Source organism: Camellia sinensis, chromosome 10 (genome assembly GCF_055761805.1).
Source record: "Camellia sinensis isolate YWXY chromosome 10, ASM5576180v1, whole genome shotgun sequence".
Classification (NCBI taxonomy): Eukaryota; Viridiplantae; Streptophyta; class Magnoliopsida; order Ericales; family Theaceae; genus Camellia; species Camellia sinensis.
The window spans coordinates 119,620,264-119,639,120 of NC_138970.1; the positions used below are offsets into that span (position 1 = coordinate 119,620,264).

The window sequence follows — 18,857 nt, forward strand, 5'->3', positions numbered from 1 at the left end:
TCACAAATGCCATGTGCCATTGCCCTGAATTCAGCTTCTGCACTACTCCTTGACACCACCGATTGCTTCTTACTTCGCCATATAACAAGCTTACCCCACACATATGTGCAATACCCTGAAGTAGATCTTCGGTCTTGTACTGATCCTGCCCAATCAGCATCACTGAATACTTCAATATCTCTTCTTTCATTCTTCTCAAAAAATAATCCTTTACCTGGTGTTAGTTTCAGGTATCTTAGGATTCTATACACTGCCTCCATGTGTTCTTCATTTGGATTATTCATGAATTGACTTACCATGCTAACAGAAAAATTGATATCTGGTCGGGTGTGAGACAGGTATATAAGTTTACCAACTAGTCTTTGATATCTGCCTTTGTCCACTGGTGCACAATTTTCCTTAGTTCCTAGTTTGGTTGTCGAATCCATAGGAGTATCAGCCGGCTTGCATCCGAGCATTCCAGTCTCTTTTAAGAGATCCAGGACATATTTTCTTTGGGAGACAGAGATTTCCTTTCTTGACCTTGCGATTTCCATGCCTAGGAAGTATTTGAGATTCCCAAGGTCTTTGATTTGAAATTCTGTAGCTAGAAGACTTTGGATAGTGCAGATTTCCTCCTCATAATCTCCTGTTAGAATTATGTCATCCACGTATACAATGAGGACAGCAAGTTTTCCTACAGGAGAGTGTTTAACTAATAGAGTATGATCCGTCTGACATTGAGAATAGCCATGGCTCTTAACTACCTTTGTGAATCTCTCAAACCAGGCTCTTGGAGATTGCTTGAGCCCATATAGAGATCTTCTAAGTTTACAAACTTTGTTGCATGTAGTTTGTGTCTCAAATCCTGGAGGAATTTCCATGTAAACTTCTTCAGCTAGGTCTCCATTTAGGAAGGCATTCTTGACGTCTAGTTGATGAAGAGGCCAATCAAGATTTGCAGCCAAAGATAGTAGAACCCGAACTGTGTTTAACTTAGCTACAGGGGCAAATGTCTCCTCATAGTCGATTCCATATGATTGGGTGAATCCCTTTGCAACCAGCCGTGCCTTGAATCGATTAATACTCCCATCTTCATTATATTTGACTGTGAATATCCATTTGCAGCCTACTGGACGTTTTCCAGTTGGTAATTCTGAGATTTCCCAGGTTCCATTCTTTTCAAGCGCATGTATTTCTTCATACACGGTTGATTTCCACTCAGGTGAGCCAAGGGCTTCTTGTATGTTATTGGGAACCTGGATGTTGTCGAGGTTGGCAACAAATGATTTGAACTTTGGTGACAGTCCTTCATATGACACAAATGTGTATATAGGGTGTTTTGTGCATGATCTTACACCTTTTCTCACAGCAATAGGAATATCACTATCATCATTAGTTAACTCACTATGTGAAGTCTCGGGATTAGAGTTACCTGATGGATCTTCACTTGATCTAGGACTTGGATCAGATTCTTGGGCTTGCTCAGGAGATGCTTGTTGTTCCATCTCCTTTTGGTTCCTTCTCCTCCGTGAGTAGGTAATCAACTCATCATTCTTTGTTAATTGAATAGTGTCCAGATTTTGAGGTGGATTAATAGGAACAGGCAGATTGTTGGTTTGAGCTTGAGAAGGAGTTTCTAGGAAGAGATGTTGAAGAGGAATGGATTTAGGATTCAGTGATGGGCAAAATTGGTCAGAATTAGGAGAAAGGTGAGATGATTCTTCAATATCCCAAAGCTGGTATTCCTGGACAAAATTAGGCTCCCCCTGAATATCAGATTTGGGATAATAAGGCTGGTACTCAAAAAAGGTGACATCCATGGAGTAATAGTACTGTTTAGTGACCGGAGAGTAGCACTTATATCCCTTTTGAGTTGGAGAGTACCCAAGAAAAATACACTTAAGGGCTCTAGGATCAAGTTTATCCCTGTGTTGTTGATGGACATGAACAAAAGTTGAGCACCCGAAAACTTTGAAGGGGATAGTGGAGATGAGACGAGTATTGGGAAAGGACTGAAGTAGGAGTTGACAGGGAGTTTGGAAGTTGAGAATACGAGATGGCATCCTATTTATGAGATATGCTGCAGTGAGAATGGCTTCACCCCAGAAAAATTTTGGTACATGGGTAGAGAACATAAGGGAGTGTGCAACATCTAGAAGATGCCTGTTTTTTCTTTCGGCAATTCCATTTTGTTGAGGAGTGTTCACACAGGAACTTTGGTGAACTATACTGTGACTCAAGAGATAATCATTAAGGATGGATTTGAAATATTCTTTGGCATTGTCAGTTTTCAAAATCTGGATTTTTGCTTGGAATTGTGTTTGGATCATAGTGTTGAAGTTTTTGAAAATCTGACCTGCCTCTGATTTTTCTTTCATGAGGAAGACCCATGTAAGTCTAGTGTGATCATCAATAAAGGAAATAAACCAGCTAGAACCAGTAACATTCTTGATTCTAGATGGACCCCATACATCACTGTGAATCATTGAAAAGGGTTGGGATGCTTTGTAGGATTGATTGGGATAACAGTTACGAACATGTTTAGAAAATTGACAAATCTCACACTGAAACTCATTTGGATTTTTATTATGGAATAGTGAAGGAAACAACTTCTCAAGATACAAGAAATTTGGATGACCTAACCTATAGTGCCACAACATAATTGCACTATCATGATTAGAACGACTAACAGAAAAAGAACTAGGACTATTGGACACTGAACAATCAGATTGGTGAGTTGCTCCTTGAAAAGGATCATTAACCTCAAGAAGATAGAGCCCCGAACACATCTTAGCACTGCCAATCATCTTCCCCGAGTCCAAGACCTGAAATTCACACAAATTTGAGCCAAATTTAGTAACACAATTGAGATCCCGAGTGAGTTTACTAATGGACAGTAAATTGCAATTTAAATTTGGCACAAGAAGAACTGAGGCAAGTGTGATGTTTTCTGAAACTCTAACAGAACCTGTACCAGCAACCTTTGAGAGTGAACCATCGGCTATCCTGACAGTTAAATTTTTAGAACATGGACTATAAGTAGAAAAAATCTTCTCATCTCCAGTCATATGATCTGATGCTCCTGAGTCTATAATCCATGGACTTAGCTTCTCCTTTTTAACATTGAGAGCACTTAAGAAATTACCTTTGTGTGCCAAGGAACCGATACCAACCACAGTGGGGGCAGTGGCAGGCAATGATTGGCTGAACAGTTTCTGTAATACTTCTAGTTGTTCCTTGCTGAAGGGAATGGGTTCGATTGATGGTTTTTCATCCACCGCGACGAGATTGCCCCGTCCTTCTTTGTCATTGGCAAACCGGGAAGGCTTCCAATCTGCAGGTTTACCATGGATTTTCCAGCAGGTGTCCTTGGTGTGACCAGAACGTCGACAATGATCACACCATGGCCGTCCTTTCTTTGGTCTGTTGTCATTGTTGTTGTATGGATTTCCTCTAACTACAAGGGCTGAGCTCTCAGGATTTGTCACAGATTCTTGAGAGCCCATCATGATCTTCTTTCGACTCTCCTCTCTACGAACTTCTGAAAATGCTTCCCGGATATTCAGCAGTGGTTTGGATCCTAAGATTCTCCCTCAGACTTCATCGTGATTCTTATTTAATCCAATCAGAAATTTGTATATTCTTTTCCGTTCAGAAGCAAATACTAAGAGGTTCTACAATTATATATAACATGATGAATTTGATTACTGTTCTTGCAAAATTGGGATAATATTGAAGGGAAAAGAAACAATACTTGATACATTTGGTTGCAAAATAAGGGTAAGTCATTCTCATAGAACTAATATAGTCGGTTCTTAGCCGTGCGATAGTCTGAAAAGGCTATCACACCAACATCTAAATTAATCACACCATAATGCAACAGGGAGGTTCAAGATGGAGAACAATGCAGTAATACAATCCTCAAGTTAACTTATCTTCTTGAACCTATAGACACACACATGCACAAATCTTTAAAGAACTAGTGATGAAATGAACATTTAAAAAATTAATAAAATAATATATTTTTCACCATAAATAACAAGTTTAATATCATTCACCAGAATGAAAGGAGAGAAAAAAGAGTAGAACAAGGGGAGGGGTTTTGATTTTGCTAACCTTATAAAGATTGGGATGCTCAACGGCTTTGTGAAAATCTTATAAAGATCCCTGCCAAAGTACACACATGGATAACACAAAATTACTGCCAGTTGACACGTGGACGTTGAAAACTTGCCAGCTTGGCAAGATCTATGGTTATCAATGATCATCATAACCTTAGGGATTACAAATAATAGTCAATTTGGGTTGGGTGATTTGTGAAGAAAATTTCTCTTCATTCATTGTCACCCGTGTGGATCATTAGGTAGAATACCTAATGGGGAGGAGAAAAAAGTGAGGCCGAAATAGGGCCTGTTCTTCTTTTACGTATTGATTTTCTAAAAACACAAACTTGTTTTTCGGGAAATTTTTTGAAAAGCAACCCAAATTTTAATTAAATTTTTGAAAATGGTTCACACAATATGGAATGAAGATGATGGACACTCACGAACTTTTCGTTTTATTTCAAGAACGCAAAAAACAAAAATGAAGAAAATGAAAACAAAACAAAACAAAACATGCCCAAAGTAACCCAGAGCATTTCATGCAAAAGACGAAAAGGGATATCAACAGAAAAAAGAGGGAAAATAGTCGATTATAGGGTCATTTGGAAATAAGAATAGGCTGCATAAATACCAAATTACCCTTTGCAGATGCTACTAAATGAACAAAGGTTGATTTTAGGTGGTTTCTTATTCAGGAAAGTAGTGATTGAAAACGTTACCTATAAACCATATTCCAGCTGCCAGAAACAGAATGGATGTTAGGATTAGAGTAGTCTTCCGCTAGTTGTGAATATGATCCTGAAGAATCGTCTAAATTAGGACATTAAGTAATAAATCTGGGCATGATTAGAGAACACAGAAATGGGATATATATATATATATATCTAGAATAGTAGGGAGAGATGTTGAGTCCATCACCCACTACCTCAACCAGAAGGTTATAAAAAATGGAAATAAAAAATGGAACAACAAAGAAAATATAGATGGCTTATCAAAAGTCACAACTTAAGAGTCACAATAGAACTTCCATTAATTAAATAAACATTCCATTGTTGTGTCCATGTTCATGACCGTCTAAGTCATCACTATATTTACAAATGTAGAACTCAAACTAGTTTAGGCAGGTCCAGATTTAGAGATCCAACTATTATAGAAGAGTTACAATTATTGACCCTGCGTCATAAATCCAAACAGTTAAAAGGGCTTCAAATCCCTTCTGTAGTTTTACTTGATGCAACAATATTTATGTAATCAGCTTTCAATTTCAGTAGTATTTCAGACTTCCAAAGACATTGCTTAGTTACAACAATGTATTTGGAAGATTTAACCATTACGGTAAAACATGAGATGGTCAAATTCACAGTCCTCGACTCACAGCTGAGTTACTGATGAAGAAGCTGAAAGCCTAAATACACTTTTAAATCTTTATTTGCATGTTGTGTATTATTGCTTATTTAATACACTTTTAGATCTCTTTGAAAAATGCATTTTTGTTTTGACTATTTTCGAATCCATCATGTAATTTTTGCCATTTTGCATCGACTCTGCGAATTTGATTATTAACTTCAACCACGGATTCAAAATATTATCCCATTTTGTTTCTCATATTGCTGTTCTAAATTGAATGTATACATAAGGAAAAACAAGAACAGTATAAAATTGACAACTTTCTCTAAATTTTTGTTACTCAATCAATAAATTATTAGCTTCAATGGCTTACAATGCTATTTATAGGGGAAATGGCTAGTTATGCCACATCATAATCAAGACCACAATTAAAATAATAACTCCCTAATCACGCTACGATTACAGAAAATTAAAAATAAAAAAGGTTGCCAAAAGTAGCAAAGGAATTTGGTCAAAATACAGTGTCGGTCACTGCATAGCAGTGTGTTGGGTTGAGTTGTGCTAGTTTGGTTTATTTTGGATCGAATGTGGGTCCAAAGACTAATTTGACAACCTTCAAAAATCATTTTAATTATCGTTTTGCTATCAAATGGTCAAATTGCTACATGAACTTGCAATCTAGCCACTCGCACTTTAAAAATGCTCTTTTGCACCAAGCATCCCAAAGCTAATCCCTACCCATTTCAAGCCAAAATAAAAAATAAAAAAAATGGTTGAATATCACCATTTTCTGGATGTAATGTTGCCCCAAAATGATATTGTCAAACCAATTGAATTGCTTCCCACAGGTTTTATGTTTGAATATCACTCATTCTAGCAGCTAGGGAGTATGGTACTGGTGGAGGGAGTAGGAGGGTCACGCCAAGATCAATGGTTGAGATGTGGCAGGACTTGCTTGGAATAGGGGTGAGTAGCAGAGTGATGCTGGTGTAGAGAGTTGGGCACCGTGTGCTAGTGGTAATGTGTTTGAACTTTGTACTGACCAGAACATATACATGTGGCACAGATCTCCTAATTTATAAATTGAATTGCTTAATTCTTAGTTGTTTGTTTTGATTCCTTTTTTATTTTTAATTTTAATTTTCTTGGAGATTTTCTTCATAGCTTTTGTGAGGCCTGTTATGTTCCTTGAATCTTAATTCTGCCTCAACTTATATCGGCTGTATGTTATCAACCTATGCCTGCATCAAGAGAAGCACTATGAAGTACCATTAGGCGGGCCATTTCCCAATATAAGCCATTTTTGTATTGTATTTCCAAAACTAGGCCAACTTCTGACGGAATTCCAAAACTAAGCTAAAGCGCCATTACTATTCGCGCTTTTACTGTTAGGAGGCAAAAAGTTGATGAATAGTGAAATCGCTATTTGAAATCGCGATTTTAATTAAGAAAACGCTGTTCCAAATCGCGCTTTTAACATAAAAAAAATTTCTGAAGAAAACGCTATTTAAAATAGCGTTTTTACTGTGCATATAATAATTTTTTTTTTTTTTTTTTTTTTAAAAAACGCCATTTGAAATGGCGTTTTTCCTGTTGACTCACAACAACCCACACACTCACACAAATATGCACACCCATAACACTCCAACAGTGAAATAATATAATTTATATATATAATAATAATTTATAATAATTAATTATATAATTTTTATAATTTTCGTAAATATAAATCATTTTTAGGTTATGAATGGTTTGATTTATAATACGTATGTAAGGATAAAAATTTTTATAATCAAAAATAATTTTTTCAATTTTTATAATCAAAAATAATTTATAAATTATCAAAAATAATTTATAATACGTATGTATTATTTAAATCTTTACATTTTTTATTTAAAATTTTTTACAGTAAACCGATCTTCACATTTTATAATACGTATGTATTATTCAAAAATAATTTATAAAAATTTATAATTAATACGTATGTAAATAATTTAATACGTATCTTCACATTTACATTTACAATAAACCCATCCTTACATACGTATTAAAAATTGTAAAAATTGTATAAATTTATAATCAATTTATAATCAATAACCAATAATAATTTTTATAATTGTAAAAATTTTACAATTTTTATAATCAATAATAATTTACAATTTTTTTACCCTTAAATTTTTTTTAAATTTTTTTAAATTTTTACAATTTTTACAATTTTTACAATTTTTATTTATAAAATAAAGGGTAAAAAAATTGTAAAAATTGTAAAAATTTAAAAAAATTTAAAAATTATATAATTGATTATTATAAATTATTATTATATATAAAAAAAATTATAATCAATTTTTGCAATTTTTATAATCGATTTTTACATACGTATGACAATAATTTTTATAAATTATTTAAACCATACGTATGTAAGGGTAAAAAATTTTAGGTTATGAATGGTCTGATTTATCATTTAAGTCATTTATAAAAAAATTTACCCTTAAACCATACGTATGTAAATGTGAAGATGGGTTTATTGTAAATGTAAATGTGAAGATACGTATTAAATTATTTACATACGTATTAATTATAAATTTTTATAAATTATTTTTGAATAATACATACGTATTATAAAATGTGAAGATCGGTTTACTGTAAAAAAATTTAAATAAAAAATGTAAAGATTTAAATAATACATACGTATTATAAATTATTTTTGATAATTTATAAATTATTTTTGATTATAAAAATTGAAAAAATTATTTTTGATTATAAAAATTTTTATCCTTACATACGTATTATAAATCAAACCATTCATAACCTAAAAATGATTTATATTTACGAAAATTATAAAAATTATATAATTAATTATTATAAATTATTATTATATATATAAATTATATTATTTCACTGTTGGAGTGTTATGGGTGTGCATATTTGTGTGAGTGTGTGGGTTGTTGTGAGTCAACAGGAAAAACGCCATTTCAAATGGCGTTTTTTAAAAAAAAAAAAAAAAAAAAAAAAATTATTATATGCACAGTAAAAACGCTATTTTAAATAGCGTTTTCTTCAGAAATTTTTTTTATGTTAAAAGCGCGATTTGGAACAGCGTTTTCTTAATTAAAATCGCGATTTCAAATAGCGATTTCACTATTCATCAACTTTTTGCCTCCTAACAGTAAAAGCGCGAATAGTAATGGCGCTTTAGCTTAGTTTTGGAATTCCGTCAGAAGTTGGCCTAGTTTTGGAAATACAATACAAAAATGGCTTATATTGGGAAATGGCCCCCATTAGGCACCTCAATTTTTTTGACTTGTATGGCTTTCATTTCACTGGCTTATTGGAAATGTTCACTATACGCTGCTTTCAGGAAGCCTTGTTCAGGGTATAAATTGAAGGAAATTACTGGAAGTAAAATATTTGCTGCTGATAATGAAGATGGAGGACTAGAATCTGGAAATGCTACTTCGAATCCTACTAATAAAACAGGACAACATACTTATCAGGTATTTATTTTATATTGGCTGGATGAAAAATTCATATGAACATACCTAAAATGCCGTGTTGCAATTCCATCAAATTAGCTGTATTTTTAATGAACACATTTATCAATAAACATGGCATTCAAACTACAAATGCTAATAAATTGATATCAATTCCCAAACAATGAACAAAAAGCTAACACAAAGTTGTTCAATAAAAATCTAAACAAGGTCAAAACCAGAACAAACATGTAAACAAATATATTAGAACTTACCTCCAATGAGAAAGTTAGGGTTTCTTTTCTCACAGGAGTTTATTTTTCCCGTCACTGCCGATCAAAGATTGGATCATTTGAGAGCCTAAAAACAAAATAAGGATGATTATTCAATCAATACATAGAGATACATATATAAATTCATATATACACTTGTATAGAGAGATTTTTAGGAGAAAAAAAATTATCCAAAAAAAGTACAGATAATGTGTATGCAGAGAACGAGATTGTGCAAGAGAGGCAGATCGAAAGAGATTGAAAGATCGACAGAGAGGAAGACAGAGACAGATCGAAAGAGATTGAAAGATCGACAGAGAGGAAGACAGAGACAGAGAGAGAGATCGAGAGAGAGAGAAGAACCGACGAAACTGAGATTGGATTGAAATTGAAATTGTGCAGATGGTTAGTAGACGATGCAGATGCAGATGCAGATGCAGATGCAGATGCAGATGCAGATGGTGGTGGCGGTAGCGGTGGAGCTTCGAAATCAAAATCATTCTGAGATTGGATTAACCGAATGATGAATCACCGAGCTGAAGAAGGTTAAATCGAGTTCAAGGAGCTGAAGGGTTGAGAGAGAGAGTGAGAAATTTGAGTTTCTCTGAGACTCTAGGGTTTCTCAGATTCAAATAAGTTGGTGAGAGATTTGAGGGTTTAGAGAGAGAGAGACTACAACACATTTGAAGGCCCTTTTCAAATGACTTCTATTTCTGAAACAGTATCGTTTTAATTAAACAAAATGTGACGTTTATAAAACGTCGTTAAATTTTAAAAATAGTAGCGTTTTAAAAAACGCCGTTAAATCATATATTTCCTATAGTCTACTTGTATAAATAGAGGTCTTTCTACTCCAACTTAGTAGGAGAATTTTCGACAGATTTTTTTATGGAAAATAGAGATGGTGTTTTGAGATAAAAAGTTAGAGATATTTTTTTTTCTACCAAAGAAAAATTTTCCTATCTTCTTTTGCTCGCGCCTTCTTTGGTTCTTGTTAGAGAGAGTGCAACCATTATCAAATTTACCGAAGCTATTCAGGAGGTGCTTCTGCATTAGTTGGTTTCGACTGTCATATCATATGAGATAGACGCCGGCGTACCTCTAGCATCCATCGAGAGGTGGTAAATCTGTTTTAAGGAAACTGTGGTATTACACATCCTTCGGTTCGCATCCTTTATCTTTTGTTTTTCAAAGTTTTAAATTTAAATAATTTCTCGTATATTATTTTAGGGTATGGCTTCTGTCCAGTCCGGGATCAGACTGGACCATGTTGTTGGGCCCGTGGGGGACCACCACGGGCCCCGTTTTGATAATCTAAACCGTTCCATGTGTAGAACTCGTCGAGTGCTATATGTCTATAAAAAATCACGTTGATCGGATATCGATAGCTATGTGATCAAAACAATTTTTGTCAACCGTTAATTTGTTCACCGTCCAATTTTTTTAATACAAAACTGATTTGATCATATAGCTATCGATATCCGATCAACGTGATTTTTTACAGGCATATAGTACTCGACGAGTTCTACACATTGAACGGTTCAGATTATCAAAACAGGATCCGTGGTGGGCCCCCAAGGGCCCAACAGCATGGTCCAGACCGATCCCGGACTGGACAGAAGCCATACCCATTATTTTATATGTCTATATGAATCCATCCTGTAATATATTCAATGGTGTAATCTAATTCATTCTTGGAGTTTTTTAGTTCTATAGTTTATTGTATATTTCATTCTTTAATAATAATAATAATAATAATAATAATAATAATAATTGTTTTGTCATTTCTATTTAATTCATTTTATATATTTTTCTTGTATTTTTATGGAAAAACATATTCATTATAAATAGTTTTGATAAAACAATTTAGTTTTTGTTATAATTTTATTCCAGTGACTCTTGGAATTAAAATTAATTTAATTGCCTAGAGTTATTGGAATTTGAATTGTTTGTTTTAAGCAATTTATTCATGCAATTTATTTTATGTTAATTAGTTGTTATTGCATGAGTAATTTGATTGTTAGTGCACGATTTACTAAGTACTAATAAGATAAAATAAGAAATTTATTTCTTAAGATTCTTACTAATTTATTTGATTTTTTTGTTATTTGTTTTCTTTTATAGCTAACTTTCTCTACAGGTTACCTAAACGCGAAAGGAGGATATATAATATAAACAAATAAAATAAATTGGACTACTAATTTTTATTTGAATAGGATTACCTTTGCTTGGAATAAGGAATAATTTGGACCTTCGAAATTTTAGTGAATTTAATTATTTGCTTTATAGTTTAGGTTAATTTTAGATTTATTCCGTATGTTGTTTTGAAAGTTTGGTAACAATTTCAATTTAATTTGATTAATTAAATTTTGGAAAAAACAAAGAGTTGGATTTTTTTTTTTTTTTTTTGGTTGAGAATTTTAAGAGATTCGACTAGTTGAGAGGTTTCCAATGATATAAAATCTCCAAACAAGTTTGTTTTGGGAGAAAATTTAGCAAAATAGTTTCGATTTTTCTAATATAATATTTATGTTGCATTATAAGGTGGATGGGTTCTTAAGAGAGTATTAGTGCATGGTGAAATATTTTGCATTATAATGTCTTTACTTTATATTCATTCTATTAATTAATTGTTGTATTGGTTGTGAGTTTTTCTATATCTTGATGTGTATAATCAAGTGAATTACTCCAAACATTATTGTGTATTGTAGGAATTTAACTCTATTGTTTATAAGACTATTTGTTCATAGTTATATGGTTGGAATGCCAGTGTGAAGCTTGGGTAACCAGCTTAGGGTATGATAGAATATCACCCCCTATTTATAAATGAAGATTAGGGTTTACAAGAAACACAATTACAAGATGATCCCTGAGGGCACAAAATGATTACAGATCCTAGTGTAACTTTCGGCTAATATAATATGCTAACACTTTCGGTTAATATAATATGCTAACACTCCCCCTCAAGCTGGTGCGAAGATATCTCTCATGCCCAGCTTGCCTAATATTTCATGAAATGGTTTATTCCCAATCCCCTTGGTGAGAATGTCAGCAAGTTGTTCACCAGACTGGACAAAAGGAGTACAAATGGTACCACTAGTGAGTTTCTCTTTAATGAAGTGGCGATCAATCTCAACATGTTTTGTCCTGTCATGTTGAACTGGATTGTGAGCGATGTTGATGGCGGCCTTATTGTCACAGTATAACCGCATGGAGTCCGTCTGATCAATACCTAGATCACTCAACAATAATTTGATCCATAAAAGTTCACACACACCTTGTGCCATAGCTCTAAACTCAGCTTCTACACTTGACCTGGCAACCACATTCTGTTTCTTACTCCTCCAAGTAACTAGGTTGCCGCCAACAAATGTGCAATACCCTGAAGTTGATCTCCTATCAGTTACTGACCCAGCCCAGTCAACATCTGTATAGGCTTCTACACGAAGATGATCATACTTTGAAAAATACAGACCCTTACCAGGAGCTGACTTCAAATACCTCAAGATTCTCATGACAGCCTCAAAGTGAATCTGATGAGGAGCATGCATAAACTGACTAACTACACTGACAGTAACAGCAATATCAGGACGGGAGTGAGATAGGTAAATGAGCTTACCCACTAATCGTTGATAGCTCCCCCTATCCACAACTTCTCCTCCTTCATCATCCCCCAATTTCTGATTGGGTTCCAGTGGGGTGGCACATGCCTTGCAGCCAAGCATCCCAGTTTCCTTCAACAGGTCAAGCACATATTTTCTTTGTGAGATAAATATCCCATCCTTAGAGCGAGCAACTTCAATTCCCAGAAAATACTTCAAGCTTCCCAAGTCTTTGATTTCAAACTCTTGAGCTAAATATTTCTTCAACAGAGGTATTTCCCCACTATCATTGCCTGTAAGAACTATGTCATCTACATAAACAATAAGTGCTGTAGTCTTACCGCGTGAGGAATGTTTCACAAACAATGTGTGATCTGCCTGACTTTGTTTGAAGCCATATTTAACCATAGCCTGAGTGAATCTCTCAAACCAAGCCCTTGGAGACTGTTTGAGACCATATAATGACTTCTGAAGTTTGCATACTTTGCCTTCTGTTTGATGATCCTCAAAACCCGGAGGAATGTCCATATATACTTCTTCTTCGAGGTCACCATGGAGAAAAGCATTCTTGACATCAAACTGATAAAGCGGCCAATCTAGATTAGCTGCTAGAGAGAGAAGTACTCTGACTGAATTCATTTTAGCCACGGGTGCGAAGGTCTCCTGATAATCAATGCCATATGTCTGAATAAACCCTTTTGCCACAAGTCTTGCCTTGTAACGCTCAATAGACCCATCTGCTTTGTGTTTCACAGTATATACCCATTTACATCCTACAGGTCGTTTGCCCGTAGGTAACTCAGTCAATTCCCAAGTGCCATTCTTCCTAAGTGCTTTCATTTCCTCAATCATGGCTAGTTTCCACTCAGAGGTAGCAAGAGCATCCTGAAAATGGTTAGAAATGCTAACAGAGGAAATATTGGACACAAACGCTCTATATGAGGATGACAAATGAGAGTATGATACAAACTGTGAGATAGGATGTTGAGTACAAGATCTCACACCCTTCCTCTTGGCAATAGGAACATCAAGATCAATGGACTCAAGAGATTCAAAGTTACCTAGACTCTTATCAGAAGCAGGAGATGGCAGTGGAGTAGCAGAGACGGTCCCGTGTATCCAGTTAACTTGTTTTCTGTCTATGTCCCAGACATAAACATGCCCGTCCTTATTCTTGGTGACAGTGGGTCCTATAGTCCCAGTAGAAGAGGGGGGGTGCAAGAACAACTGGTTCCACCATAGGAAGCACAGTAGTAGAGGGTGGTGCAAGAACAACTGGTTCCACCATAGGAGGCACAGGACTCACTTCACACCAAGGCTCCCCCGGAAATGAGGACGGTGACACCGGAGAGGACAAGAAATAGGACTGGGACTCAAAGAAAGTGACATCCATGGACACAAACCACTTACGAGGAGAAGGGTGGTAACATTTATACCCCTTTTGAGTAGGAGAGTAACCAAGGAAAACACACTTGAGGGAGCGAGGGTCCAACTTACCACGAGAGGGAGAGTGATCATGGACAAAACAGACACAATCAAATATTTTGGGAGGAATAGAAAACAAGGACGGAGAACCGAGGAGGGCGTGAAGCGGAGCCTGTTTGTTCAAGACCTAGGTAGGGAGACGATTAATAAGATGGGCAGCGGTGAGAACAGCGTCGCCCTAATAAGGCCGAGGCACATGCATAAAAAAACACATGCACCGAGCCATGTCAAGAAGATGCCGATTCTTGCGTTCGGCCACCCCATTTTGTTGAGGGGTATTGGTGCAAGAGGTCTGATGGATAATGCCATGAGTAGAGAAATATTGTCCTAACCCAGAAGCTATGTATTCCCCGCCATTATCAGAACGAAATATTTTGATAGTGGCCCCAAACTGAGTACAAATCATCTTATGAAAAGTGCGAAACACAGAGAAAACCTCACTCTTATCTTTCATGAGATACACCCAAGTAGCACGAGAAAAATCATCAATAAATGTAACAAACCAGTGATGACCTTTCACAGACAGAACACGAGAGGGACCCCAAACATCAGAATGTATTAATGAAAAAGGAACGAAGCTTTTATTCAAACTGGGAGCAAAAGAAGCTCTATGTTGTTTTCCAAGTTGACAAGACTCACAAAGAAAGTCAGACACATGATGATTTGCGAAACTAGAAGGAAATAAATGCTTAAGTAAATGAAATGAGGGATGCCCAAGACGCCGATGCCACAGCCATAAATCAGCAGGGGTAGTAGAAGACGTGCTGGAAGAATAAGCAAGTTTGTCTGGTTGATCTAGGAAGTAGAGACCATTTTCTGCACTACCACTGCCAATCGTCCTTCCCGTGACAAGGTCCTGAAAAAGACAATGATCAGGAAAAAACGTCACACTACAATTCAAATCCTAGGTAAGACGACTTAAGGGTAATAGATTAACAGAAAACTTGGGAACATGGAGAACAGAAGATAGATGTATGGTAGGAGTGACTTGGACTAGACCTTTTCCAGAAATGGAAGAAACAATACCATCGGCAATCCTAACTTTGTCCTGACCTGAAGAGGGCTTATAGACAGAGAAAAGATCAGAAGAGCCAGACATATGATCGGAGGCACCAGAATCAATAATCCAAGGCAAAGATGTATGACACAGGAAAGCACAAGGAGAAGATGCTAAGTTACCTGAGCGGGCAAAGGACGAGGAAGCGGTACTGAGAGCAGTAGAAGATCGGCGGTCCAACAATTGGCGCAAAGCATCCTCCAGCTCAGTATCAGAAGCTTGGGTAACAGAAGTAGAATTAGAGTCAAGGGTATCAACGGCACTAGACTGATGAGCCCGGGAATAGGAATCACGTCCTCTAGATGGGCCTGACCGACCTCCTCGAGAACCAGACCGATCACCTCGACCCCCGGATGGAGTCCCATGAAGCTTCCAACACGTCTCACGAGTATGCCGCGGCTTCTTGCAATAATCACAGAAGACAGACTCCTTAGCAACAGACGGAGGAGGCAGGCTGAGGCCATCTCGAGGAGTAGATAGTAATGCGGAACGGTCAGTAGAGACAGGGGACATCATAGCAGATCGGCAACTGTCCTCATTTTGTACATAGGCAAATGCCTCCTGAAGTGAAGGAAGAGTGTCCATACTCAGAACTCGACCCTTAACTAGATCATACTCCACATTTAGGCCGGCCAAAAATTTAAAGACCCGTTCCCGTGCGATGAACTTCTTGTACCCGACAGAATCAGTAGGGCAAACGGGTTTATAGTCTTCCAGGTGGTCAAGGCGTTTCTAGCCGTTGGTGAGGAAAGTGAAGTACTGAAGAACAGTCTGCTCCCCCTGAAGTGAGCTCTCAATAGAGCGGCGCAACTCAAATGCCTGTGAAAAATTCCCTTTGCGGGAATAGGTAACAGCCACAGCCTCCCAAACGTCCTGGGCAGTCTCCATAGACAAGTAGCTCTCACCAAGTTCTGGAACCATCGAATGGATAAGCCAACTCATAATCAAAGAGTTGGTAATCTCCCATTGGTCATAACCTGAGTCAGTGGTACTAGGTGCCTGTATCCTGCCATCAACATACCCCATCTTCCCTCTGCTCTTCAAGAACATAGTCAAACTTTGAGACCATGCGAGGTAGTTCTGACCATTAAATAGAGAGGTGGTGATTTTCAGACTAGGGTTGGGGTTCTCAGTCATGGTAGTAGGTAGAATGGGACTCTCACTCTTTGGTGTTTGAGAAGAAGGGGACACACTGGTGGAATCTGTCATGGATACAATACTACCGAACCCGCAACAAAACTAGTGGCAATCACAAACCCAGAAGGTAGATAACAGGCACAATGATCACTATAAAGACATTAAGAAACCTTTTTTTTTTTTTTTTTTTTTGTTTCCCTTTTTTTTTTCTTTTTTTCTTTTTCTTTTTGTTTTTTTTTTTTTTTTTTTTTTGGTTTTTGTTGTTTTTTTTTTTGGTTTTTGTTGTTTTTTTTTTTTTTGTTTTTTTTGTTTTTATTATATATATATTGAGTTATTTATATATACATGTATTTATATATAAATATAGATATTAGGCTAGATTTATAGATATATCAGGATAGATATAGTTATATATACCTGGCTAGGAGATCAGAGGACGACGAGGGGGGGTGGAGACGAGCGACGAAGGGGATGAGTGGGCTGATTGGGGAGGAGTGACGAAGACGACAGAGGACGACGAGGGCGATGAGCGACGAACCGCTGGAGGAGCTGAGATCGACGAGCAGAGGAGCTGATCGACGAGCTGAGGAGCTAAGATCGACGAGTGACGAAGCTGAGACGGAGACGAAGACGAAGCAGAATGACGACGGTGGCTGAAGATCGACCCAGCAGATGATCCAACTAGGTATGTTTTGAATCCTAACCCTAGAGGTGAAGCTCTGATACCATGAAGCTTGGGTAACCAGCTTAGGGTATGATAGAATATCACCCCCTATTTATAAATGAAGATTAGGGTTTACAAGAAACACAATTACAAGATGATCCCTGAGGGCACAAAATGATTACAGACCCTAGTGTAACTTTCGGCTAATATAATATGCTAACACTTTCGGTTAATATAATATGCTAACACAGTGTTATGACCACAATAGTCTTATATATGTAATTATTTCATAGTTATGAAACTCATGACATTCTTATAACTGTAATACATCTATAGCTGCTTGAATTACATAATGTGAATGATAGTTTAAATTAGTTATGTAATATGCATTATATGAGTTATTGATTTAGTAACTTGTGGAGAAGTAGTTTGGAAATACTCTTCTAATCCAATGTGATGCTCAAGGTCGTCAATTAGTCACCTGAAACAGAATGAACACTCCGATCGGGGTTGCCGGAATTAGCACTCCGACGGATAAGTCAGTGTATAATCTCTCGGTTACTTCTCTTTTAAGTTAGATGTCTTTGTTCTCACGTACCTCTCTTTGGCTTATGCTCCTCTATTTATATTCTTCCCCTTGGGCCTTAGGTTTTCGGGCCCACCTTTAGTAAATTGCACGTTTATTTATTCGGCCTTTGTTCGGCTGGTTAAAATGTCGATTATAATATTCGGCTTTGTGGTCGACTGACTAGATCATGGCCGAATACATTTTCCTTCCTGGGCTGTCTTCATACATTTATTCGGCCTTATTGAGCGCCGAAAATTAGGCTCCCACATAACTCATTTTGTATCCAAGTATGTATATAAGCAGTGAGCATGGAGGTTTAGCGACAACGTGAATAAAGTTTTGTACACATCCCTTTTACATGGAATAGAGCACTGAGTTTAATTTTTGTATTGTATTTTATACAAAGATAACCTGGCAATCCAAAAGGATGGTTTCAAGTGGAGGAGTGTGTTCTTGGCTAAACAGACCATTTCAGACGCAACCATGAACCTTGATTTTGCAGATTTAGATAATTTGTAATTGTAACAGTTGCATTTCCTTTTATAGTAGTTTTAATTTCTAATTTGTAATAGTTTCACCATAAACCTTCTGGTTTAGATAAAGTCTTTGGGATTAATTTTATTATTCCCAGAGTGTTTTGGTTTTCTGTAATAGAAACCAAAGTTTAGCCTTGGCTAAAGAGTATTTCTGATTTGTTTAGAAATGGAAACTGAGAGGGTAATTTGTGTGAGTAAATTGGGCCAATCTAAGTCCATCATTCTTAGACATTGGGCCGAGCTGTGGGCTAAGGTGGGAGCTATGATAGCCCGATTGTAGGCCATTCAGGCACCAAGGCAGTTAAGAGTCTCTAAGGCCTTGACTGTGCTGCATAAAGCTAGGTCTCGATATGGACCGAGGTGTTAACAAGGGAGCGAGCCAAACTGACTATAGCTCGATATAGGGCCATCTTGCAGCGAGGGTTACCACGATTCTGTCTAGAGTTGACCGTAGCGCCAACCGAGGTAAAAAGTATAAGCCATCTCACTTGGTTAGCAATAATGGGGATGTTCTGAGGATAGGCATTATCGTTAGACATGTGACTCTTAGGAAGACTCTGCTAAGGAGAGTTAGAGTCCTACTAGGATTGTGTTAAGCGGATTTTATAAAAGTTTATGACAAGACCTATGCACA

General features: G+C 36.6%; 1 protein-coding gene across 3 annotated transcripts in view; it reads right to left on the minus strand.

Moving 5' to 3' along the window:
- Positions 1–3,648: 3,648 nt before the first annotated feature.
- LOC114323586 ((S)-coclaurine N-methyltransferase-like) overlaps positions 3,649–18,857 on the minus strand; it is a 38,181-nt gene continuing 22,972 nt past the window's right edge. The window contains exons 7-10 of one of the 3 annotated variants that reach the window (XM_082892158.1): positions 9,178–9,262; positions 8,972–9,004; positions 4,099–4,883; positions 3,649–3,927 (exon numbers count right to left, since the gene is read on the minus strand). In XM_082892158.1, the coding sequence (XP_082748284.1) occupies positions 9,251–9,262 (12 nt within the window). In that variant the 3' untranslated portion in view covers positions 3,649–3,927; positions 4,099–4,883; positions 8,972–9,004; positions 9,178–9,250. Of the gene's footprint in view, positions 4,884–8,971; positions 9,005–9,177; positions 9,263–18,857 lie in introns of all 3 variants that reach the window. The other 2 variants (XM_082892156.1, XM_082892157.1) reach the window with 2 other exon arrangements.